The 27,870-nt window shown below is 41.0% G+C and overlaps 1 protein-coding gene across 1 annotated transcript in view; it reads right to left on the bottom strand.

Annotated features, from left to right (window-relative positions):
- EMB3113 (Ribosomal protein S5 family protein) overlaps nucleotides 1-27,465 on the bottom strand; it is a 115,688-nt gene extending 88,223 nt beyond the window's left edge. Inside the window, exon 1 of the mRNA XM_089403084.1 lies at nucleotides 26,612-27,465. Within this exon, the coding sequence (XP_089259210.1) occupies nucleotides 26,612-27,435 (824 nt within the window). The 5' untranslated portion in view covers nucleotides 27,436-27,465. The remainder of the gene's footprint in view (nucleotides 1-26,611) is intronic.
- Between the last annotated feature and the right edge of the window lie 405 nt (nucleotides 27,466-27,870).

Below are 27,870 nucleotides of genomic sequence, written 5' to 3'. Positions count from 1 at the left end.
GCCTCATAAGAGCATCTACATGAACCATGTTGATCTCTGAATTATATTTTAAGAATCTTACCACATGATCAATGGTTGAAGAAGGATCACCATCAAATTTTGAAATAGTTGTTATACAATTTGTACCATAACAATTAGGATATCTAGAAATATCCTTGACGTCCAAAGAAGGGTACATTTCATGCAAATCCCAATGAACCATTTCCTTGAACTTTGCATAACAAGCAACTTTAGATTTGTCAAGGCGAACTTAAATGCCTTAGAGGATGCTTGTTTTACCCTACAGGAATGGAATCTTTGAAGATCAATCAAGAAATAGGGCTTCATTCTTCCTATAGAGTTTCCAAATGAGCATATTTTAAGAATCTTACCATATGATCAATGGTTGAAGAAGGATCACCATCAAATTTTAAAATAGTTGTTATACAATTTGTACCATAACAATTAGGATATCTAGAAATATCCTTGACATCCAAAGAAGGGTACATTTCATGCAAATCCCAATGAGCCATTTCCTTGAACTTTGCATAACAAGCAACTGTAGATTTGTCAAGGTGAACTTAAATGCCTTAGAGGATGCTTGTTTTACCCTACAGGCATGGAATCTTTGAAGATCAATCAATCACTAGGGCTTCATTCTTCCTATAGAGTTGCCAAATGAACATATTTTTCCTTGGCTTTGGGACGAGCTCATTCAAAGAGAATTGAAGAGTAGACATCGGATCACGAGGACTAAACTCCTCCCTGGTAATAGTGCCAAAAATGTTAACGCAAAATCTAGCAAGCCTAGTGCAGATCCTCACTAGGCAACCTAAGTCTTATGGCAACAAGAGATCAGCCAACATTGTCACCTTAGTGGCCTCTCTCTAGCTATTTAGTGGTAGATTGTATCTCCACAAGGAAGGCTTCCCTAAAGAAATCACTAACAAGATATTCAACAAAGGAAGGCTCAAGGGAGATATAATGTCTAATGATTAAAGAGAAAGGTATCGGCCAAACCTTGAAAAGTCTAAGATAAGAGTTGCAAAAGTTCAAGTACTCTTTCCTAAGACCTTTATGATTTAGAAGAAAGCTATTATAAGTGTATTTGTGATATGTCGATTGAGGGCATACAATGGCATATAACAGCTTGAGAATTAGCTTATCAATGATAAGATCAACAAAGGAGCAAAAACTCTTAGAGAGGCAAGCAAGGGTTAGTTGAATAATTAAGTTTTATGGTTGAAAATGAATATCACAGCAATAATTATCTAGACGTCAACCATAATTTTGGGGTGAAAATATGCAATTAATGCTAGATTTTGCCTTTTTATATTTACTAGATGCAATCCTATCAATAGGGAAAAACCAAATAGACATAAAATTGCTATAAAATGCAAATTTAAACTAACCCTAACCCTAGTTGCCATGAATTAAGAAGAAAAAGGAGAAATTAAGATGATCATTGGCAACTAGTCTAGTGCCTTTTCTCAATTGGGCAATGGAGTCAATAATGGTGAGGTCAACCGTCAAAGATAGAAGGACCTATATGGGGAGGGTGGAAGACTAAACATCCTCTCTTAGAAACCCTAGCTAAAGGTGGAGATTTAAGATCAAAGGATGCATATACCAAGTTCCTTTGATGGATTCTTGAAAGACAAATTTTGCATAACATATAGAAACAAGATTTCATGAAAGATTTTGCACTTTTTAATATGGCACAATAAAAACCCTAATTTCATAAAATTGCATGCAAAATGGAAGAAAATCAACAATAAACTTACACTATTCAATCAAGAATCACTTCATCAATCCAAGATAGTCTCCTCATGCAAAAATATCCCTCCCAAGACAATTTGCTCCATCATTCATCCATAGTGACCAAGAGAAAAAGACAAGATAGCTAATGTGGACTTCTTAAGAAAGAGAGAAGTGTCATGAATGTGTGGTGATGATACAAATGAAAGTGATTTCCCTCTATTTATATGAGGGCAACCAAGCCGCTTTTCATAAATTCACAAGTAAAAGCCCTAAAAGTTCACTTGAGCATTCAACTAGGCCTAAAGGTCACAAGCTGACCTTAAGATAGCTTTAAAACATGATAAATACACCAAAATCTCCTACACGTGTGCGAATAAATGCTCTCCATGATAGCCCCTAGGGGTGCGGCCTGTTGGCTAGCGAACGCATTGCTAATGCGTTCGTGCCGCTATGTAGGTCACAAGTTCAATCCTCCACTTACATGTGCATTGTGCTTGGGGGCGATGTAGTTGCAACTGGAGGTTATAGTGGCAACCTCCGGGGATCGACCCTATGTCACGCAAGTACGAGAGGTGGCGCGTCAGTGATTCCACCAGTTATTAAAAAAAATGTTTGTTGGAATTTCTAAGTCTAACCCGTTAGAAACCCTTCATGTACTTTTCTGACTTATTTCTTCCTACTTGTTCTGTTAATTAACAAGCTATTTACCATGTAAATACAGAAAATAAATACAAGTACATGCTCAACACATTATAGATCATCAACTGAAGGAAACAAAACAAGCACACAAGTGACACCGTTGTTTTTGGACCAATGTCCCCGGAAAAACCCAATGCGGGAAAACCGGTGCAGCTATATGAGGATTTTATTATTATGCAGTTTTTTAATACAATCTTGGTGCCAAAACCAGCTCACCCAACAGAGAATAAACTCGGCAGTAGTACCTCTCTACTCAGAAGCAGGTATTCTGGCTGAAACCCCTGATAAACACAACGACAGCTCCTAGCTCCAATCTGCCCCACAAAACCCTAGCATCAGCCTCTAGGGATTGCGTCAGCCCTTTTTGGCCCAGCGTCACCCTAGCTCACCCTACATCAGCCTCTGGAGGCACTGCGTCAACCCTTAGAGCCTCTGCGTCACCCACGCTGGCTCTCTGAGGTACTGTGCAACTCCTGGCTGCCTCTACATGAGCCCTGGCTAGTTCTATGTGAACCTTTGGCTAGCTCTGCGTCCCTCTCTCCCGGCTTTTGCGCTGATCCTCCCGGTACCATCTCTGCCTCTCTGCTTCTATATTCACTGCCCCTCAGCTGTAACTCTGATCACTCCTTCGATTTCCTTAGCAAGCCCAACCCCAGAAAATCAAAATCTTGATCAACTCGGTGTGTTCTCCAAGTGACCCTCAAGCCTCCTCTTATACTTTTCTCATTGACAATTCAACAGCCGAGATTAAGTCCCTAATCAACGGCTAAGATTAATTCTAGCTTGATCCATGACTTTTGGACCTTTCTAACACAGTTTTATATTAATACACATTAATATTTTATTTTCCCTAAGTTTAGACTTAGGGACTCCATTAAAATATTAATTATTTTAATATCTCCCAAACTGGTTAGATTCTGCCCAAACCATTTCTGGGTATTGGAGATCTCATGTGCTTTAGCCTCTCCACCTATTTTCGTGGCTAGAGCACATCTGATGCTACCCCAAATCAACATTGTTCTCCATGATGACATCATCCTCCTAGAATGGACAATCTCCATCAAACAAGTGATAAAGTGGTCCATGAGTGCTCCTCACTCCAAGAAAATCATCGAAGTGCATGATTATATCTCCACCATAGCATCATCTCCAAGAAGGTTCATGTCACCCTTTGGAGCATGTGGGGATGATGTGGCAAGCTCTGAGGCAAGCACTAGCACCTTGGCATGATCTACTAGCCCTCCTAAACCATCTCAGTGATCTCCATACTCATTTAAGCTCGAGAACAAAGCAACATCCATCAAATGAGTCAAGACTAGCCAAGGGACAACTTGGGCCCATCTCAGCACATCATCAAACAAACCAATGCCTTGGCTTGCTTATACATCGTTTCAACATCTAGGAATGTATCAATAGGGGTACAACCATGTGGAGGCTCGCCAAAGCCCAACGTCCATCTTAGAAGGGAAATATTGGGGCTATACTGTCATGTCTACTCTTAAGAATGGGCAAAACGTCGTATGAATGGTGTTGGATAAGTGCCAAGTCTTCATTCAAAGGATCTTCATTGCATGAGCAACGAACAAACTAAAACATACTTCAAGATCAAGTGAGATCAACATCATCAAGGATAAAAACCACTAAAGAATCATAGTGGACATATTCAATGTGGGCACAAAAATAGTTCACAGAAACCTTTTCTTCCAATATCTTTCTAGCTCAAAATTTGTAAGCAAGTACCACACTTGTGTTAGGGATGCTTATACCTTCAACCCTATTAGGTGCTTCCAACAACCAAGTGAAAACACATGTCATAGGTAGACCCATCAATCCATATGTGCATAGGATAATGACTGTAATGAAGTGGGCAAGACTTCAAGAAGATGGCCATAGCCATGGTACCAGATAGAGGCGGTCCAACATCTCTGAATTCTCTAATGAGAAGACGCAATTGTTGAGGCACAAGTTACCCCTTTGCTCGGCCTATTTTTCCACCCCTCTAGTACACCTTTTTCTTTAATGATTTGTCTTTCTTTTGTGCATAGTGTAGGAAACCAAGCTTTCTTTATGCTTTTCCAATACCCCTTAAAGATGTCACAATTTCTCACTCATGGAGGTTGGGACATTCAAGAGTTCCTTCTAGATTTGGCATGAAATGCTAAGGAATTGGATGATGGCTAATGCGGGGGCCAGAGCTCATGCTAGGCCTTTCCCCATGCGCTTACTATGTCCTAGCCTTCTTTTTCATTTTTCCTTTCTTTAGCTATGGCTTCATACACTTTTATCATTCTTTCAACTACATCAACCTCTTAGGGCAAATTTTTGGGCCGTGACTCAGAGATGAAGATGTAAGGTGCCATTCCTAATGACAAATCAACCCAAAGAATGTGTATAATAAGGGAAACATGGAATGTGGTAGGTATGGATCACCTTCGGCATGCCACTTCGATCAGTGCATCCTATTAGTGCCCCTCATGAAGAAAGGACCTCGGTGGAGGTCACACTAGACTAGTGGCAAAGGATAACCTCACAGGTGAAGCATGGGAACAAGGGTACAATCAAGAACAGTCAATCATATAGCTTGGCCTGTGATCCATATTAGTGTGCCCCAAAACATTAAATGAAAGCACATGAGTACAAAAAAGGTTAATGTGTTGAGATTTGGTAGCTTAGGAGGTACTCCAAGCCCTAAGGTTTGGAGTTTATGGGTTGGAGCACCACAAAAGTGTTTTGTGGGCTTAGAACCCAAGCTTGGAGTTTTGTACCCATCGATGTGGAACCAAAACCAAGAGGAGGTTGAGTGATTTGACACATAGAGGTGTTAGAGGATCCCTAGAGGAGCAAGGGGCAGCGAAAATCACTCAAATCAGAGGTTAATGTGATATATTAATCTTTATATGTTGTTGTTGGGTTTTGTGGCATCTAGAGCAGGTTGGCTTGGTGTGTTAGAGTGCCACAAGGGTTGTTCAATGAAACCCACATGTTGCATATAAATAAAGGTTCGTTGGAGGCTTGAGACACACATCCAAGTGCAATTCATAGCAATACATCATCTAAAGCTAAGCCGCAGAGCCTAGGAGCCAAACAAAGGAGGAAAGGAGTTGAGTTTAACTGTTTGGAGGGTCAAGTGCAAGAGCAAGAAGGCCGAAGCTTTAAGGATCATTTCTAGGATGTTTTCATGGAGGGTTGTGGTTGATTTCATCATTGTTTTAGGGCCATAGGAGCTCTATTCAATTGCAGGGAGGTCGAGCCTATTTAGGGCAGCCTAAAGAGGGTCGTGACACTTGTTTAGAGGAACAGGCCACCCAGATTTGACAGGGAAGGAGGTCGCAACTGTTAGAGGGCTAGTTGGAGTGTTTGGAAGGGCTAAAAGAAGGATTGCTTGTTGCCCTAACCAGTCAGCCTAACCTACTGCAAAGATACACCAGATTTGAGGTTTGTTGATGTTGTATTTAAGTTGAATTGTTGCTAGGTGGATGGGTCCTAGAAGAGGATAGTTGTATTAGACACTTGTGAACTGTTGGAGGACAGCAAGAAAGTGGACTAAGGGAGCCCAAGTAGCAGAGTTGATGAGCTCATTAATTAATCTTTGAAGAACTAAAGAAGGACATCATAGAGGAGCAAATTGTAGCCCAAGTTCATTGTTGGAGAAGAGACATTTGACAGTGATAAGTGGCAGCCCTCCTGCCCTATGTTTGTCTTCATTAGAGCAGCGCAGGAAGACAATAGTGGGAAGAAGTCCCTAAGTAGTTGAGGAACAGCAGTGGGCAAGAAGACTCAAAGTGTTGTGGCCTTGAAGGACGGAGGAGCAGCTAGTGAGTGTGAAGACCCTATGTGTTGGTTGTAGATGGACTTATGATCAGCTACAGGGCAGATTAGAGAGCCGAGTTCAGTGGCCTAAAGGAGTTGGAACATTGATAGAGGCAATGTTGCAGAACGGAAGCGAAGGACCCACATGCTGATTTCTAGTAGCATCGGATGCGCTCTAAGCCTCAAAATTTGCAGGGAGGCTTGGACACATGTATTCCACAATACCCAGAAATCGTTTTGGGAAATTCCACCCGGAGACAGTTTTATTAAAATAATTAAAAAAATTAATGGAGGCCTAAGTCTAAACTTAGGAAATTAAATAATTAAAGGTTATTAATCAAATTGTGGGTGAAACTTCTAGAAGAAGACGAGGATCAAACCAAAATGATCTAAGCCATTGATTAGCATCTAATCTAGGTGGTTGGTTCTCAACTGAAGGATTATAAGAGAAGGCTTGATGGGCATTTGGAAATGACATGGAGTAAGAGTTCAGAGATCGAATTTCTGAAGAGAGCAGCGTAGTAGTTGCCAGAGAGAGATTCGAAGTGACTTCTTGCAGTGAGGGCCAGGGATAGCATCTGGAAGGAAGTTTTTCCAGATCCGGGGAGTGCATAGCAGAGAGACAGCGTACTCCATGGAGAGGATGGCGCAGTGCAGGTAGGCAACGCAAAGCTTCAGATGGAGATTCATATTTGTTGAGGAGAAGTCAAGTTTCAGAGGCAAAAGCCGGAGTGAGAGCCCGGAGAGCTAGAAGATCGATTTCCCAGAGCAACAATTGATCAACAGCAAGAGAGAGAAAGACGTTGGTCCCAGCAAGCTAATGCAAAGGCAGCGTAGAGGTAGCAAGGGGCAGCTCATCTCGAGCTAAGGTCAATGTCGGATCATCGGTGGAAGTGAGAATTTTCTCACTAGATGTTTGTCAGTTATTTTCTCTGCATGGATTGCTAGTTCTGAAGCATCCATAGATTTGTACTCAGATTACTACTGCTTAATAATACAAACCCTCAGCTGCTGCAACAATTTACCCACATTGAGTTTTTTCGAGGACATTTGTCAAAAAAATAACTGTGTAGATGTGTGTGATGACCATTTCTCTCTTGTGTTGTATTTAGATTCCGCAGTTTTTATTTTTGTAAGCTACAGTGTATTTAATTCGATATTTGCGGTAGCACACAGCAAGTAAATTATTTAATCAAATTAGAAATTCGAAGAATTAACATCAGTTGTTGCATTAGGAATCCGGTAACTGATTTTTCACATGGTATCAAAGCACAGATCGTGAGTAGAAGAGCTCAGTTGAAGACAGAAGAGAGAGTTTGAAAAACACTGCGTAGGCAACAATTCGAAACCCCAAGGAAGCACAATTCATGGGCCAAGGAGGTCGAAGTTTTGAGGAGAATATGATTTCTCTGAGTGAGTTGACATAGAAATTTGATCTCCAGATCGAAGCTTTCCAGAGGCAGAAGTGAGCAGCATACTTTTCCTTACAAAGCAAATCTTCAGCTGGGACGCAGATATTTTGCAGTAGTTGCAGGCATAATAGCATCAGTGGGGAAGAAGAAGACACACTTGAGGGAATTCTTCCTCAGAGGACTTCTAGCCAAGAAGTCTGAATTCTCATTTGTTGAGCAGCGACAGGGAGCAACAGATCTACTAACTCCAGCAGGGAGTGCATAGGCCAGGCCAGCAGCAACGCAAAGGAGAGAGGAGGCAATTCGACATTTCACTGGCAGAGATGGCAAACCATGGGTTGCAAGATCAGGATCAATTGGAGGGTGCATCCAACTATGTGATTTGGAAGGCAAGGATCTCATGCCTTCTGGATGAGCACGATCACAAAACCTATGTCGACAGTGTGGTAGTTGTACCCGCAAATCTAGATCCGCTCAAGAAGTACAAGGCCGAGATGGCGAAGGCCAAGAGGTTGATCCTCGATGGAGTGAGGGATCATGTAGTATGTCACATTGTCGGCAAGGATACTGCTCGAAAAATGTGGGAAGCGTTGGCCACGCTATACGAAGGATCTTCCAAGCAGCAAAAGATGTACTTGGAGCAAAGATGAGATACATGCAGATGCATAAGGGGGAACGCATTGATCCATTCCTTACGAAGTTTCAGGAGATCTGAGACTCGTTGGCAGTTGTGGGGTCAACCCCTCAGCGTACTGAGATGGAGAGGTTGGCCCTGAACTCAGTCTCAAAGGAATGGCAAGTGTTTGTCCAAAGTATCTTGGGCAGAGACAAATTTCCATATTAGGAAGGAATGTGGGCTGCTCTTCAGCAGGAAGAGATGAGGAGAGACTTAGTCAAGTGCAACCTTGATAGTAGCAGCAGCAGCAGTGGGACGAAGCTAAAGGAGGAGGAAGAGAATGCAGCCCTTGTATCTAAGGGGCAGCAAGAGCAGCGAAAGAAGAAGAGAGATGTTTCGAAGACCAAGTGTTTCCGGTGTGGTGAACTTGGTCACTGCGCTACATAGTGTCCTCTCAAGAAGAAGGACAAGGACGAGAAGCATGATCTGAAGGTTGCATCCACAAAGATCGAGGAGGAAGAGTTTGCCATGATTGCCCAGATACCTTCAGGGGAGAGGTGGGGTGATCTAGAACTATAGTTCGAAAGAACTGCAAATGGGCAGGATCGTTGAGGAGTCCACCTTTTGTATCAATACCTTGCTACCGGAGCCCAGATCAATAGTAGCAAGATGGTCCAGTGTTAGTTGGTGCAGAGGAGTGTCGGAGTGACAGTTAGAGTGGCTAGGAGCGCCAGAGATTGAGCAGCACAGAGCAGAGTTGGCAGCAGTGCAGTTGGCACAGTGCAGAGTCAGCGGCGACGCAAAGGCTTCAGAGGGTCAGCGCAGAGACTAGCAACAATCAGAACTCTAGCAACAGATGCATCATGCTAAACACATGTTCAGTAATTTTGGATGCTTTTTTGTTGTTGATGAAGTAGAACCAACAGTGGGAGAAGGTAGCAGTGCAGATGCAGTGTTGGCAGTGGCAATGGCAGTGCCAACAGCAACACAGATGCAGTGTTGGCAGTGGCAGTGTCAGCAACAGCACAGACGCAGAACTTATGAGGGTTGCAGTACAGATGCAGTGTTGGCAGTGGCAATGTCAGCAACAGTACAAATGCAGCATTTGAGCAGTAGTTGGTGGGCAGCGATGTCAGACATCAGCAGCGCAGAGGGAGATGTTTCAGAGTCAGAGTAATGCTTTAGTAGGTTGCAGTACTAGAGCACATTCCTCACTAAGAGGGAGTGTTGATTCCTGGTAGCATCAGATGTGCTCTAAGCCTCAAAATTTGCAAGAAGGCTTGGACACATGTATTCCACAATACCCAGAAATCGTTTTGGGAAATTCCACCGAGACAGTTTTATTAAAATAATTAATTATTCTTAATGGAGACCTAAGTCTAAACTTAGGAAATTAAAATAATTAAAGGGTATTCATTAAACTGTGCGTGAAACTTCTAGAAGAAGACGAGGATCAATCCAAAATTATCTGAGCCATTGATTTTAGCATCTATTTAGGTCGTTGGTTCTCAACTAAAGGATTATAAGAGGAGGCTTGATGGCCATTTGGAAATGACATCAAGTAAGAGATCACAGATCGGATTTCTGAAGAGAGCAGCGCAACAGTTGCCAGAGAGACATTCGAAGTGATTTCTTGCAGTGAGGGATGGGGATAGTATTCGAAAGGAAGTTTTCCAAATCCAGGGAGTGCATAACAAAGAGAGTGTACTCCACAGAGAGGCTGACGCAGTGCAGAGAGGCAGCGCAGAGCTTCTGAGGGAGATTTGTATTTGTTGAGGAGAAGTCGAGTTTCAAAGGCAGAAGCCAGAGTGGGAGCTCGAAGAGCTAGAAGATCGATTTCCCAGAGCAACAATTGATCAGCAGCGAAAGAGAGAGAGACATTGGTCCCAGCAAGCTGATGCAGAGGCAGCAAGGGGCAGCTCATCTAGAACTAAGGTCAATGTCGGATCACCAGTGGAAGTGAGAATTTTCTCACTAGATGTTTGTCAGTTATTTTCTCTGCATGGATTGCTAGTTTTGAAGCATCCATAGATTTGTACTCAGATTACTATTGCTTAATAATACAAACCCTCAACTGTTGCACCGGTTTTCCCACACTGGGTTTTTCCGGGGACATTTGTCCAAAAATAATTGTGTAGATGTGCGAAGACTATTTCTCTCCTGTGTTGTATTTAGTTTCCGCAGTTTTTATTTGTGAAGGCTGCAGTGTATTTAATTCAATATTTGTCATAGCACACAGCAAGTAAATTGTTTAATCAAATTAACAATTAGAAGAATTAACATCGGTTGTTGCAGTAGGAATCAGGTAATTGATTTTTCACACCGCAATGTGTTCAGGATATGACAAAGCAGATGTGATTGAACTCTACATCAGCTAGATAGTCATTGTATCTTGTTCTAGTATTCTTGTAATAGTGGATGTATGAGGGCCATTATCCCTGGTATGGGAGCCCTAGACTGTTGTATTATTAGTTGATTAATATAATGAAGTTGGGTTATATAAATTTGTAGAAAAATTGTATATATTTTGTGCACTAGTAGATTTTCTATTGTATATTGTTCCATTGTGAAAAGTAGTCTTGTTGTGATAGTTGGATTGGTAGCGTCAATGATTTAAGATTCTATCCCATACTCTAGTATTGTGGAAAAACAACATGGTATCAAAGCTACTTTGAAGGGCCAATGCATTAGAGTGTGCATAGCGAAGTACAGCGTAAGAAATAGTTGGTCACATTGTTGTTGAAGAGATCACACAATGTCGAAGTTGCAAGTTGGTATTTGGTATGAGGACAGGTTGGAAGGGTTGTCCAACTATAGTGTATGGAATGAAAGGATCAAGTTGCTTTTGATGGTCAACAAGATTTGGGAGTTCGCTAAGAAAGCAATCAAGAAGCCAACAAACCCTAAGGAGTTGGAAGTGTACAAGGAGTTGGATACAAAGGCAAAGTTGATCATCCTAGATGGTGTCAAGGATTCCTTAATACCTCATCTGTCCGGGAAGAACACTGCCCATGAGATGTGGGAGGCTCTTCAGAATTTGTTCTAGAATAAGAACGAGAATCGGGTATTGGTATTAGAGGATAAATTGAAGGCCACCAAGATGATACAGGGTGAAGGGGTGACTTCGTATCTGACAATATTGTCTCAAGTTCAAGATGAGCTTGTCGTCGTTGATGTGACTATTGCAAATTCTGAGATGGTGAGGATTGCCTTTAAGGGGTTTACTCCAGAGTGAAAGTCGTTCATTAAGGGTATCGTTGCCAAGGACAAGCTGCCAGACTGGAATAGGCAATGGGATGACTTCATTCAGGAAGAGTTGTGAGACAAGGATCTTCATTCGAACAAGAAGGCTTCAGATGATGACGTGGCACTTGCAACAAGAATGAAGGGCAAGCAAAAGGACTTGAGTAAGATCGAGTGCTTCAATTGTGGCGAGATGGGTCATTTCTCGACGAGGTGTCCGATGAAGAAGAAGGGAGATGAAGAGAAGAAGAAATGGAAGCAAGTCATAGGTGTCGCCACTTCTGTCGAGATAGAGGAGGTTGGAGAAGGAAGACTTTGCTTTGATCTCCCATTTCTCACAGGGTACCATCGACAAGGCTACATGGTACGTGGACAGTGTAACATCGAAGCATATGACAAGGTCACAAGATGTGTTCGAGACTCTAGCTGAGCGAGACCCAAAGTTGAACATAGTGTTGAGCAAAAAGAGTCAGAAAGAGATCAGAGGATCGGGAGTTGTGCCATTCAAGATGGAGTCAGGTCAGGTGATGCGAGTTCAAGATGTATTATTTGTACCAAGACTCGGATACAACGTGGTGTTTGTTTAAGCGACCAAGCAAAAGGGGTTTGAGGTCTTGTTCCAGAGTGGTAAGACAAGACTCAGGCCCAAAGGCTCTAGCTCCATAGGTGTCGTAATTGGAGTTAGAAAGTATGGTCTATACAAGCTGATGGGCAAGCCTATAAATCATGATGAGCAGAACCAAGTACAAGTTCCAAACAAGCAGGTGCAGGTTTCAAATGAGCAGGTACAGGTTCCAGAGAAGAAGGTCTAGGTTCCAAAGGCTCAGAGGGAGTCAAGTTCTAGAGGGAGTTTGCAAGTTCAGAGGGAGAATGTGCAGCCCAAGAAGAGCGCATGGTCAGTGGGGAGCAAGGGTGCTTCTACATCTAGCAAGAGGGAATCATGGAGAGACTCGAAGACATTTCAAGAGAAGAAGAAGCAGGAAGCTTCCAGTGACAGTGACACTTCCGAGAGAGGCGTAGTCCGTGCTCAGGGTTTGCTGCAGTTATGGGCACCAAGAGTTGGGTGAGTGTTGTGAGCAGTGACAGTGATGATGACGAGTTACTTCCTAGTCTTGGAAGTACATCCCTTGCTAAGAGGGAGTGCTAAGATTTGGTAGCTTGGGAAGTACTCTAAGCCCTGGGGTTCGGGGTTTGGAGGTTGGAGCGCCACAAAAGTGCTTTATGGGCTTAGAACCCAAGCTTGGGGTTTTGTACCCATCGATGTGGGACCAAAACCAAGAGGAGGTTGAGTGATTTGACACATAGAGGTGTTAAGAGGATCCCTAGAGGAGCAAGGGGCAGCGAAAATTACTCAAATCGGAGGTCTCTAATGTGAGATATTAATTTTTAGATGTTGTTGGTAGGTTTCGTGGCACCTAGAGCAGGGCGGCTTGGTGTGTTAGAGTGTCACAACGGTTGTTCAACGAAACCCACATGTTGCATATAAATAAAGATTTGTTGGAGGCTTGAGACACACATCCAAGTGCAACATTCATAGCAAAACATCATCTGAAGCTAAGCCGCAGAGCCCAAGAGCCAAATGAAGGAGGAAAGGAACTGAGTTTAGGGTCTTTCTATGACTGTTTGGAGAGCCGAGTGCAGAAGCAAGAAGGTCGAAGCTTCAAGGATCATTTCTGGGTTATTTTCGTGGAGGATTGTGGCTGATTTCATCTATGTTTTACTGTTGCAGGAGATATGTTCAATTGCAGGGAGGTCAAACCTATTTAGGGCAGCCTAAAGAGGGTCATGACACTTGTTTAGAGGAACAGACCATCCAGATTTGACAGGGAAAGGAGGCTGCAGATGTTAGAGGGCTTGTTGGAGTGTTTGAAAGGGCTAAAACAAAGACTGTTTGCTGCCCTAACCAGTCAGCCTAACCTACAGCAAAGATACACCAGATTTGAGGTATGTTGATGTTGTATTTAAGTTGAATTGTTGCTAGGTGGATGGGTCCTAGAAGAGGGTAGTTGTATTGGACACTTGTGGACTGTTGGTGGGCAGCAAGAAAGTGGACCAAGGGAGCCCTAAGTGCAGTACATTGAAGGACTAATAAGCTGCTAGGAGTGGCAGAGTTGATGAGCTCATTGACTGATCTTTGAAGGACTAAAGAAGGACGTCATAAAGGAGCAGATTGTAGCCCAAGTTCATTGTTGGAGAAGAGACATTTGACAGTTATATGTGGCAGCCCTCCTGCCCTATGTGTAGAATTTCCATGAAATTCTAATCTGCTGTTATGAACAATCTGAAAACAAATTTTCTTTTCATATAGACACAGAATTTCTCTACCAAATAGCAGCAGAATAGAACAAAAATAAATTCACACAATAAAACATAATTTTTCTAGGGAACCCTACAGGGAAAACCCTCGCTTGCTTCAGAATTTTATTAAGGAAAATTAAGCAACAGATCTAATACACATACAAGTTGGTTCCAATCTAAAAATACAATAATTTTCATGCTTGTCCTAGGCCTAAAACCTCTTCTTGATAGTTGACCTGCGTCCTCCTCCTCTATGCACTAGAGGCTCTAATTTTCCAGCACAAAACTTTAGGAAATAATCTCCTGATTTCTAGTGCTGGCTGAGCTCCTATTAAATAGGGATTTCCCCTATGTCTATGTGCACTCCAAAGAGAAATTGTCCTCTTTAAGAATTCACACAAGGAACACTTGGCTTGTTCCTCCACAAGCTCTCTTGCTCACAAACTCATGCTCAAGAATTGAATGATCAATTGTGTGCCTTCGATCTCCTTATAAGATTTTCGATTAGGCTATTGTTAGTGAATTTTCTAAATTAGGAGTTGAATTGGAGCTTTTCTAGTTAACAAAAGCCAACACACTTAGTCAACTGGTTCCTCCTAAAATTTAGGAGGCTAACTCCACTTCTTCACTCAATTCCCAATTTAACTCACACCAGAATAACTCATCCTCCACAAACTTGCACTAGTCAAACTGCTTCTTGAACTTGTCCTCATCACTAGAACTCGTACATGACTAAGAAAATCTTCAAATCAATTCCTTGAATCAAGGGACAAATCAAGGAATCCATTCCTTTGCTACTTTTTAACACTACCTCTTAGCGAGGAAGGGATTTTGTACAACTCCCAACTTATCTTTGTGATGAACAAAACTACCTCTTGCCAATGCCTTGGTCAAGATGTCTGTTGTCTACTCCCCTGTTGCAATGTACGATAGCTTGACTATCCCCTTCTGAACACAATCTCTAAGATGGTGATACCAGATCTCGATATGCTTTGAGCAATCGTGAAACACTGGATTCTCAAAGAGCTTAATGCAACTCTGATTATCACAATGTATCATGGTAGGTTCCATCCCTTGTCTGAAAAGTCCCACAAGTAACTTCCTCATCCAAATAGCCTCGCAAGCTACCTGACTAGCAGCTATATACTCGACCTCTGTTGTACTGAATGCAACTGATCTCTACTTCCTATTGTACCAAGAAACTACTGTTGACCCAATGTTGAAGATGCCACCTGAGGTATTCTTTCTATCTGTGGAACTCCCTGCCTAATCTGCATCTATGAAGCCCTCAAGCCTCACTCCATCAACCTGTCTGTACCACAATCCATAGTATGTTGTGCCTCTCAAATACCTCAACACATGCTTTGCAGCAACCCAATGCACTCTAGTTGGTTCAACCATGAACAGACTCAGTTGGTTGACTGCAAAACAAATATCAAGTTGTGTGTTGACCAAATACATCAACAACCCAATGAGTTGCCTGTATATTGTAGGATCCACTCGCTCTCCTCTGCCAACATCCACCTTCCTCCAGTTTGTGACTAGAGGTGTGGCCATGGGCCTGCAATCCTGCATATGAAATCTCTGGAGAATCTTTGTTGTGTACTTGCCTTGTCCCACGAAGATCTCACCATCACCCTACCAAACCTCCAAGCCAAGGAAATAGTGCATATCCGTCATTGCAAACTCCCTTGCAAGGTATTCCTTGCAATCCTAGATCAGGCTCTCATCTCCAATCAATAGAAATTCATCGACACAGAGAACTAGAATGAGCAGAAGCCCTCCAACCATGATGTAGTACAGGTTGGGATCTGCCTCACTCTTAGTGAAGCCCAATCCTCAAAGGTAGTTGTCAATCTGAGTGTACCATGCTCTCGAAGCCTGCTTGAGCCCATAAAGAGCTCTCTTCAGCCTGCACACGTGTGTCTCTATTGAACTGCTCGAACCCCTTTGGCTGCTCTATATAGATCTCCTCCTCAACAACCCCATTGAGAAAGGTTGTCTTCACGTCCATCTGGTGGATCTTCCACCCCATCTGTGTTGCAAGTGCCAAAATAGTCCTGATGGATGAATATCGTGCTACTAGGGCAAAAGTCTCCTCATAGTCTATGCCCTCAATCTGTGAGAAGCCCTTGGCCACAAACCTGGCCTTGAACTTCTCCACGCTCCCATCTGCTCCATGCTTCAGCTTGTACACCCATCTAGATCCAACTACTGATTTCCCCTCAGGTCGTGGAACAACCTCCCAGACATCATTCTTCATGATAGAGGAATACTCCTCCACCATGGCATCCTGCCAAACTTGTTGAGAAGCTACCTCCTCATAAGAAGAAGGCTCAGTGTCCACCAACTCTGTCATTAGTGCCATATAACCTGTGTACCTCTTTAACTGTTTACTCTGCCTAAACATGGTGCTAGGAGCCTCGACCTACTGCTTAGCCTCCTAGAGCAACCTTTTGGCCCACTTGGCCTTCTTCCTCCCTGTGGTAGTTAGCTCTGGTTGATCTATCTGCTCTCGACCTGGCTTGTCCCCCTCATCCTACTGCAAATCCTGTTGCGCTACCCTCTTGCCACTAGACTGTGGTTGTGGCCTACTCTGAGGTGTTGGTTGTGCCTCCTGTTTGGAAGTGAGTAGCTCCTCCTCAGGTACTACAATCTGCTCACGCTCTAAGGAAACTCTCAGAACCCGATCCTCCTGTTGATCACTAGAATGGGACCTGATGATTATATGAAGTCTCCATGCCCAAGGATGATCCAGAGGACACTGGTACCATCAGATATCGTCAGTCAACAGAGTTTTTTAACTCTACTTCTATTTTCTCATCATCTTTCTTGTACCCCGATTCCACACCCTACGGAGAATTGTAATAAGTGATGCTAGTAATGATGAGTTTTGAGTCTATAACAGGCCTAGGATGTTGGGACTCGATCAGCGAACGAGTACACCTTGGAGTGTTTTTTTAATCTAGTTAATTATCCCTTCTTTTTCAGAGGCGGATAACTTTTTAGGTTTTTCACTCACGTTTTACCCCAAAGCCGGGGTGACGGTTTGAAGATTGAGGCCCTAACACATCGTAGTGTCTAGAGTCTATGTATATTACCATACTAGATCACACAAAAAAATTTGTGGAATTCGGTTAGGTCTAGGTAGTCATTTTTTAATTTTTTAGATTTGCCGTAGGTCAAAAATTGCAAATAAAATTGTATTTAAATTGTAATAAGTGTAGTTTAGAGAAGTTGTATGGGGTATGAGTAATCAAAATTACACCTCTCACCCTCAACTTTCTATTATGACACACTTTGAGGGGTTAATAATGTGTTTTCGACCCTCAAAACCCACTTTTCCTAAGTTTAGTGGGAAATTTGGCAATTAATTAAGCCAGAAATTAAATAAATGGAGAAAAATAAATATCCACACATGCTAAATGTTGTAGAAATGAGGTGGAAAATTATGGGAGAGTTAAAGTGAAGTCCCAAGGTGATATGGACTCCTAAAATCAAGGAAATGACATGTGCTCAAATAAAATTGAATTTCTGGCATTAAATGAAAAAGATGTTTGGAAATTCCAATTTGTGAAGTTAATGCACATTTGGGAGGATTTGGGAGAATATTTGGTGGAGATTTTTGTGGGAAATTGTCCCCACATGGGTTACCACCCATATACACTTGTCATTCCACCATAAAATTTGAATTTGGCACATAAGGGAAGAAGAAAATGATGTCCACTTGCCAGAATTCAATTTTTACACTTGGCATTGGAGTTCCATTCAACAAATTCGAATTTCTCATTGGAATTGCCTCCAATGCCATTTGTCATTGTCATTCTTCATTGGAATTTGCTCCCAACTCTCTATATAATAGAGCCATAGGCTCTCACATTGAATAATATTGTTACTAGCTATTGTGCTTGCGGAAGCGCCGCTGCCTTGTACACTTTCAGAAATATCAATAAAGACTTTGGGGTTTCATTCATGAGGTGTTCCTCCTTTTAGAGTGTGATGAATTGTTGAACATTGGTATAATTTCTTTACTCATGCTTTGATTTAATTTGCTTCCATATGCTCTTGTAGATTTGTTAACGTAAAGCTATCTTGCATTGACATTTGATTTAGAAGTATACTCTAGGTATAGAATGCTCTAGTTGGTTTTAAATAAATCTCTAGAGTTTCTTATCATTGTTTATTGCTAAATCTATGTGGAACTAATTCTTGATTGAAGTTTTGTAGAGGAAACATCTTGCTGGGATTACAGAAACAAGCGTGAGGGGAAGTCTTTGGAGAGACCAACCCACTCTTGATACATTCTTAAAGGAGCTCTCATTTGTTCTTTGAACCTTCATAGTCTTATCTTACAAAGTGGTTTTGTAGGGATTTCGGCACATAGCTTGTACACAAGCCGAGAACTTCTAAATTGTATTTCATTTCTTTCATTTGTTATCTAAGAGCTTGAAGATGGCTAAGCAAAGACGAGAGTTTACTCTCACTCTTTAACTTAGCCTTTTGTAAATTATAATTGTACATATACATTTTATCTTGCTGATTTTTCCATTAATACTTAACTTATTTTGCAGATATTGTTTGGATTGTTTGCTAACTCTTGTGTGGCAGATTTTGAAAAGCAACTTCCTGCAACATCTAACAAGTGTTTGCAGGACTTTTGGCAAGTGTTGGGAGTTCGATTTCCAAGGATGTTGTGAGCCCTTTTGAGGCTTATTTTGGCCAAGTTGAATTCACTAAAGGGCTGCCCATTTTCCTCTTTAAGCCGTGGGCATTTGGAGGAAACTCACACCTTGTTTCCCTTGCATAAGTTTTGTGAGATCTTGTCACTACTTTCTCAAGAAAGGAGGTCTAGTGTCCAAGTTTCAAGCAATTATTGTGAGGACTCTCCTTGAAATATAGTTGAGAACTTTGAAGGGCCCTCTTCTTAGTGTACTATTAATAAAAGATCTAACTTGCTTGTGGGAGCTTGGGATTTCTCCCATGGTATCTTATCTCCTCATTTAGAGGGAGGTTTCTTTTGGGTGGATTGACATTTGCATGGTTTAAGCTTTCATACTTCATTCACTTGCATGCTTTAATTGGGAATTAACACAACCTCACTATCACATTTCATTAAGTTAAAGTTTGTTACAATTTCATTTGAGCTTTGCATTTTCTTTCTCATTGTTGCTTGGAGTTACAAGCTTACACTTTACTTTGAGCAATTCATCCTATACATGCAAGCATTTTATATTCTTAACAAACTTTGATTCATTTCCATTTACCTTGGTAAATTGTTTCATGAGCACTTGAATACATGCTTCAATTTTATGCTACATTGTTATCTTGAATATTGGAGCAATTTATTGTCATTGTCTATTTGAAACAAATTTTACTTTCAAGCAAATTACTTGTATCATTTTAATTCATTGATGAAACACATGCAACACTTGTAAGCTAATTTTATTCCTCCAATTGAAGTTATAATTGCAACTTATGTTGAACACTATTTCATTTTCAAGCATTGCAAATCAATCTCTTTGAAGCATTTGCATGTATCATTATTTTAATTTGGGGAATTAACACAATTTGCATTTCATCTAGGCATTTTAGTGTAGGAAGGCCCCAAGCCTCATTAAAATTTTACCTCCAACATAACTTGGTTGAAGTAGACAATTTTAGGGATCCTCTACTCCTCTATTGACTCCTCACTATGAAATCCATATCATTGAGCAAGGGTTAGGTCTAAGGATTGAAGAGTTAAATTGTAATCTTGTTGTAGAGCTAATTAATAAAATTAACCAAAAGCACTTTCCATTACATTTACTTTACTTGTCTCTTGATGGTTTGAGTTTTCATATGCAAAGTCTATTCCAAAAGCAAGTATTGTAATCATTTCAAACAAGTGTTTTCTTTTCATGTTTCAAGTCTAATTGCATATTGATGTATTGGTTTAGCACTTCCTTTCTTTTACATTTCCAAGTTAATTACTAATTTTTGGGTTTTGCCAAGATATGTTTCACATATTTTGATTTATAAAGTTGATCATCTCAAAAGCAATTTGTATCTTACATATCTTGTGCTAACAATTCTTATTTACATTTCAGGGTTACTTTGTTTTCTCTTTTGAGAGCATTGCATTTTACTTTGAGCAAATATATCTTTAAATTGTTGAGCAAATTCCTTATAAGGCACTGGTTTTATGGTTTTTAATCATATTAATGATTGGCATTGTTATTTCAAGTTGTTCACTTCATATTTGCTCATAAATCCTTAAAAGTAATCCATTTTCACTATAACACTCTCCTAGAAACTCACATCTTTTAACTTAACTTTTCATTAGGGACCACCCCCCTTAGCTAACCTAGGAGATAGCTCAAACGGAGAGAGTCGGGATTAGTGTGACAGCCCCTTCTCTAAGTTCCCTGCCACCAACCACACCTTGTGGGGTTAAAAGACTTTTCTCACTGACTTGTAGGTAGGTGTAGGCGGCATGGTCAACATCTCCTAGAATCTCACGTCTCACATGATAATTGTCTTCTTAAGTCCTGGAAGATACGCCCTGTATGCTTGAGATGTCTCACTATACCCCACAAAGATACCCTTCTTTATTGTGGCATCCAACTTCTTCATGTTATCTTTGGACACATGACAATAGACTTTTGTGCCAAAGATCCGGAAGTGTGAAACATCAGGCTTCTTGCCTATGAAAGCCTCCTCTGGTGTGACTCGTCCAAGCACCCTATGTGGACCCTTGTTCTGCAGAAATACTACAGTGTTGCATGCTTCTACCCACAAGAATCTAGGCAGATCTTAGTCATTCAAGTTGCTCCAACAATGCTCCTATTCTTCCTCTTGGCGACACCGATATGCTGAGGGTTATGAGGTGTTATCAACTCTCTCCTAATACCTTATTTTGCACAAAACTACTTGAAGGCATTAGAGATATATTCTCCACCATTATCACTTCTCACTGTCTTGATTTTCTTCCTGATCTGCTTCTCTACCAAGGCCTTAAACTCCATGAACCTGTCTAAGACCTCATCTTTCTTTTTCATAAAATAAATCCAAGTTTTCCGAGAAAATTCATCAATGAAAGTAACATAATACCTATGCCTCATCAGTGATGGAGAAGAGAAGGGTCCAAACACATCTAAATGCACTAGCTCCAAAATACCTTTGGCTCTGCTATCTTGACTATGGAAGGAAGACTTGGCATACTTGCCAAGCATGCACCCCTTGCACACTCCACCCTTGTCAAGGCCTCCTGCCGGTAATCTGTTGTAGAATTTTCAACGCCCCATGATGCAAGTGTCCCATGCACTTGTGTCAAAGTTCACCTACATCTGCACATCCTACCCTGCTCCTCAAGGCTACATCAGTCTCTACATGCAACTTGTAGAGATTTTTCACCCTCCAACCTATCTGCTTCTTACATCTAGAAGCCAAGTGCTCGAGGTAAGCCTTACCTCTGTTGAAGATAACATCATATCCTTTATCCTCAAGGATAGCTACTGAAACCAGGTTCTTCTTCAGCCTTGGAACATAGAGCACATCTTTGAGATGAAGAGAATTACCTAACTCCCTCTCAAAGCTGATAGTACCAACTCCCTTGGTAGCATACTTGCCATTATCTCCAAGCTCGATATTCACCTACATATCCTTCTCATCCAGCTAGCTGAAATACTCTCTATTTCCAGTCATATGGAAAGAGGCTCCTGAATCAATATACCACGTACTGCTCCCTATTGAGCTTGCCATGCAAGCTATCAATGAGAAGTCCTTCTCAAACTAAGAGGCAAACTCATCTACCTCAGCTGATGCAGCTACATGCTCCTTATTCGACCCCTTCTTCTTCCGATTAGGACACTTGGAAGCATCGTGTCCGAAAGTATGGAAATGGAAGCCTTTGATATTATTCAAATTTGTCTTCTTCTTGTCACCCTTTTGACTGTTTTCGCTCTTCACCTTGACTTTCTTGCCTTTGCCTATAAGAGCAAGATTCTCCTCCTCCTTCTCAACCTTGGAACCCTTGCCACTGCTGCTAGAAGTCTCAACTAGCCTGAGCCTTAGCTCCTCCTGGATGAAGTCACTCCATAGGTGTTCCCAATCCGGCAACTTATCTCATCCAGTGATACTCTGAACAAAAGTATGCCAATCTTTGGTAAACCCATTCAGAGCCACACGCACTAGCTCTGTGTCCATGGGTTGCTCTCCAATAGTTGCTAGCTCATCACGAACTTCCTGGATTCTGGTGAGATAGGCAGTTACACTCTCACCCTTCTGCATCTTGATTGTCCTCAGCTTCTCTTTGAGGACCATCTTCCGATTCTCTAAAGGGTTCTAGTAGAGCTTGACTAAGGCATCCCACATGTCCTTAGTTGTATCTTTACCTGCAACATGAAGAACTACATGATCTCGAAGTCCATCCAAGATCATTCTCTTGGTATTCACCATCTGTCTTTGCAAAAGCCTCAACTCGTCTGGATCTGAAGGTTCTACAACACCTTTCTCAGCGAAATCTTTCATCCCAAACTTGTCCAATAAAAATAATATGTGGACCTTCCAAACACCAAAATTTGAAGAGCCATCCAATCTATCTTGCTCTCACAATCCCAATCATGTGTGAGTTGTCATCTTTGAAGACTATGTGCTAATTGATCTCTGTTCACAGCTCTTATACCATGTAGAAATTCCACGAAATCATGATAGGTTGTTATGAACAATCTGAAAACAAATTTTCTTTTCACACAACACAAAATTTCTCTACCAAATAACAGCAGAAGAGAACAAAAATAACTTCACAAAAAATTCAAACAATAAAACACACAATTTTTCTAGGGAACCCAACAAGGAAAACCCTCACTTGCTTCAGAATTTTATTAAGGAAAATTATGCAACAGATTTGATACACATACAATCTGGTTCCAATCTGAAAATAATTTTCCTGCTTGTCCTAGGCCTGAAATAGTTGACCCGCTTCCTCCTCCTATACGCACTAGAGGCTCTGATTTCCAGCACAAAAATTTAGGAACTAATCTCCTAATTCCTAGTGTTGATTGAGCTCTTATTAAATAGGTATTTCCCCTATTTCTATGTGCACTCCAAAGAGAAATTGCCCTCCTCAATAATTCGCACAAGGAACACTTGGCTTGTTCCTCCGCAAGCTCTCTTGCTCACAAACTCGTGCTCAAGAATTGAATGAGCAATTGTGTGCCTTTGATCTCCTTATAAGCTTTTTGATTAGGCTATTGTTAGTGAGTTTTCTAAATTAGGAGTTGAACTAGAGCTTTTCTAGTTAACAAAAGTCAACACTTAATTAACTGGATCCTCCTAAAATTTAGGAGGCTAACTCCACTTGTTCACTCAATTCACAATTTAACTCACACTAGAGGACAAATAACTCATCCTCCACAAACTCGCACTAGTCAAACTGCTTCCTGAACTCATCCTCATCACTGGAACTCGTACATGACTAAGAAGATCTCCAAATCGATTCCTTGAATCAAGGCACAGATCAAGGAATCCATTCCTTCGATACTTTTCAACACTATGTTTGTCTTCATTAGAGCAATGTAGGAAGACAATAGTGGGAAGAAGTCCCTAAGTAGTCAAGGAGCAACAGTGGGCAAGAAGACTCGAAGTGTTGTGGCCTTGAAGGACGAAGGAGCAGCTAGTGAGCGTGAAGACCCTATGTGTTAGTTGTAGATGGACTTATGATCAGCTAGAGGGCAGATTGGAGAGCCAAGTTCAATGGTCTAAAGGAGTTGGTATGTTAAAAGAGGCAGTGTTGCAAAACACAAGCAAAGGACCTGTAGTGTGTTCAGGATAGGACAAAGCAGTTGTGATTGAGCTCTACATCAGCTAGATCGTCAGTGTATCTTGTCCTTGTATTCTTGTACTAGTGGATTTTTAAGTGCTATTATCCCTGGTACGAGAGCCCTAGAATGTTGTATTATCGGTGATTAATATAACGAAGTTGGGTTGTTGTATAAATTTGTAAAAAGTTGTATATATTTTATGCACTAGTAGATTTATTGTTGTATATTGTTTTGTTTTGCAAAGTAGTCTTGTTGTGATACTTGGATTGGTAGCGTCAGTGATTTAACATTCTATCCTAGACTTCGGTATCGTGGAAAAACAACATAATGTACCTTCCAATAGATGACCTACCTTTCTTCAAGAAGTATGCCAGATGGGAGAGAGCACTCATAGGATCAGAGATGGAGAGCTTTGATGTAAAGATATTTGTGGTCCATCATAGTGTTGTTGGCTGGCTAGCTGACAAATGAGGAGAAAAAATTGATCCTATGAGTTACCCATTTTTGGTAGGTAACAGATACAATTGACTATGATCTTACACCCTAGAATTGTTGTGCCAGACTTCTTGGCCAACTCCACCAATTTAACAAAAAGGTATGGTATGATGGATTATTCAATACCTACAAAGTTCATAAGGATGTTAAAAGTTACCAAATCACATTTTCTCTCCCTAGTATAGGCAACAAGTTGTTAAGCAAGTCAACCACCACAATATCATAATTATTTGTTATGCTCTAAGGTTCATTCCTTCTGACCTATTGTAGCCTCTACAATAGGCTTTAGGCTTCACAATATAGATGCCACTTAAAGCATTGAGTCCACATCCTACTCCTCATAATGCTTTATGTCGTACTTTAGTTTCAAACCAAATAGCATTGCATCTTTCTCAAGAACTCCTATTCATAGTTTTCCTTCTCACAAAGATCTGCATGTTAGAGTTTCTACACTTGCCATTCAACAACATGTGGTGAGCATAAGTCTTTAGTGGGGAAGACATCCCTTCTTCCAACCAAAAATCAATGGTTGCACTAGCTTAAATTTTTGTAAAGGTTTGCCTTCTAGTATTCCATCAGGGAATTTCAACCCACATACAGACCTCTACAACTTATGTCATTCTCACTTGGACTCCAAACACCATCAACATTACTTTCCTCTCAATAGGGAAGAATTGATGACATTCATAGTGGAATTAGTTAAGCTATTTATTCACATATTCATAGAGGACTTCGTTACATTTAATCACCCATCTAAATATGTATATTTTCATAATAACCTTAGGAGACTTGGTCAAAGATGATCACTCTCTAACAATTTTGTACCTCTATAAATAGATAATAGAATGAAGAGTGTACCATATGTGTACAGTTGCAACAATGCTCTTCTCAAACTAATACAATGGAAAGTGTACAATGTGTACAGTTGCAGCAACGCTCTTCTCAAAACTTACACACTCTCTCGTGTTTCTCTCATATGTGCATATGTTTTCCATTTCCATAGCTAAGATCATATCAACACTCCTCTTTATCTCTGCTTTTGAACCCTTTTTTGGAGTCTTGAAAACTATCTTCTGATATTGGTTAAGAATTTAGATTACAAAAAATTTAGTACTTGATGGATGGATGACTCAATGGATGGTTGAACTTTCAGCGCCTGTCCCTTTGGTTGTTATCTCCCTCGAGTCATCTAACTTCGTTGGATCAAGAAGATCCACCAAAAGTGTCTTACTAGCACTTCACATAGCTATCGGGACTTGGGACTAGACCTTTCCTAATTTTTTCCTAGGAATTCCATACTAGAAATTGTCTTGATTCTGACTCTCTGCAGGCAGTCAAACCAGCCAGAACTGAGTCAGACCTGACAGTGATTGCAGGTTATCTGGGAACCCATACTCCAACTTGCAGGCATATAGAAAAACTCATCAGCGTCAACTAAAAATGCCAAAAGGGAAAAGAAAAATCCAATTCCCGCTGCCAAGTTTTTGCCAAGTCTAAGTCTAGCTCTTGCGCTTTTTCCAAGTCTAAGTCCAAGTGAATTGTTTTGCTGAGCCATGTGTTTTAACATACATTCCTTGTTATTATGTCAAAGTTCACACTGGCAAGACTGGTCGTTCGATTCAAGTTAGGTTGAAAGAACATAATGCAGTTGTAATACAAAATAGAATAGAAAAATCCATCGTTACAGAGCATTCTCACACCTCCAAACATCATGTTAGCAAAGGTTCCACATTACTATAAAAAGAATAACAAGAAATAAAAACATGAACCTGGATAATGGTATGAATTTAAAAGATGCTTGGAAACCAGAAGTTCAACATCTCGTGAACTATGCCAATAGCTCTAATATTGACAGACCTTAACCCAGCCAATATTAATTCCTGCTTCGATAATCCTTCGATGAACTATTATTGATAATTAACCAAGTACTATAGAATTAATGTGAGCATTGATTAACCTATTTAAGGTTCGAACTTCGAAACATTGAGAAAGGAAAAAATCAACACATAAATCCACTCATCTAAGTATACATTCTTGCTCAAAATTTTGGTATACTTGGTACTTGCCTGCACGTCTTGCTCAAATTGGGATTAAAATAAGCAAATCATTGTATAATAGAAATTCGACCTTGGAAACTTTGATTTATAGATGAGAATTACATAGGTCGCAGATATTATGCTCCAGTGGCTTGTTCACAATTTTCTTATAGTTATTTAATCAAATTGTTTCATTTATTTTGCTGAGTTCAATGAACATCCCAATGATAAAATAATGAAGGGTCATATATATGTGAATGAATTTAAATACTTTACGCAACTAATTCCAAAGATTGTATATCATAATGTTGGAGTGGGGAAGCCTCTTGTGCCTTTATTAACCTTACCCAAATCAAACAAAGCTATATCAAAAAACAAGAAAACCAAAAAATCGGACTGCGCGTAATGGCCAAAACAAAATCGGAGAGAAAGAAGAGCACGAAGGGCAGAAAGTATTCAGACCTGTGAGGGAATGTGAGATACTTGGTCATGGGCACAGTAACAACATGTCTCCTGGCATCAACAGCAGACTTCTGCACAGCAGTAATGACCTCCTTGGCCTTGCCCACGCCCACCCCCACCTTGCCATTCTTGTCGCCGACCACAACCACGGCCCTAAAGGACAACTGCTTTCCCCCTTTAACCACTTTGGTCACCCTCCTCACCTGCACCACCCTCTCCTCGAACCCATCCTTTATCTTGTCTGTCTTCCTCGTCAGCCTAAATCCCTTCTTCTCCTTGTTCTTATCCACCGCATCCACATCGTTGCCCAGCACACTGATTCCACTGTAGCCCGGCCCATATAGGGCCTCGTACGCTGCAGCGATTTCTAGTTCCGTTTCAGGGCGTTTTTTACCGAAGTAAACAGTACTAGTGCTGCTCACAGGGTCTGAGCCTTCCAGACTTTCCTCTTCTTCTGCATCGTCGCCTTCGCCTTTTCCTTCCTCTGATTCCTCTTCTTCTGGATCCGCTAGTTGCTCCGAGGCCCCTGCCATTGCAATTGAAAGGCGAGGAGTTCTGCATTGGAAGGAAAACTTAGTTCTGGGAAGTAACAGAGAACGTTTTGGGCAAAATCCAGATGGCGATATGGAGGAGAATTTGGTAGAAGTGCTGCTGCAGATGAAATTGGCATGGTTGGAAGTGGAGGTGGTAGTGGAGACTGAGAAAGCCGAGAACATGGAGCAAATTGAGGAGGTCGCCATTGGAGATGATACAGAGTCTCGTTTTTGGGATGAGCTTCCTCCAGCTGCTCCCGCTGACAACCATCTAAAATGTGATCCAATCATCCAAGCCCCTTAATGTGCTTCAACTTAGTTCCATGTAAGCTAAATTGCACGGTTAGTTCCATGTAAGCTAAATTGCACGGTTAAGTTTGAGATAGCATTACACAAAGTAGCACCTTGAATACCTCAAATGGTAATTTAGAACGGCAAGCCATAAATCCCATGCTATTGGGATTTTAATGCCTTATAGTACGCCCTTTTATGTATGACCATAGCCATTTCATGCCATGGTAATCGGCCACAATAAATGTGGTTACGGCATCTACATATTACTGGTTTCGTGTGATGAGATCAACCAAAATAGCATCAACATTATAATAACATTAAATATTACATTCCGATCGTACTTGTCAATTCAATCGGAATTTGGTTTTTGTTTGTATCATATTTGTTAAACTTTTATTTTATTTTATTTATGATAAGTGTTTAAAATGAGTA

This window comes from Pinus tabuliformis, chromosome 2_1 (genome assembly GCF_031772625.1).
Source record: "Pinus tabuliformis cultivar Carrire ecotype Pingquan chromosome 2_1, CPIR1, whole genome shotgun sequence".
Lineage (NCBI taxonomy): Eukaryota > Viridiplantae > Streptophyta > Pinopsida > Pinales > Pinaceae > Pinus > Pinus tabuliformis.
The sequence above is the reverse complement of the archived record's forward strand: the minus strand, read 5'-3'. Positions and strand labels throughout refer to the sequence as shown.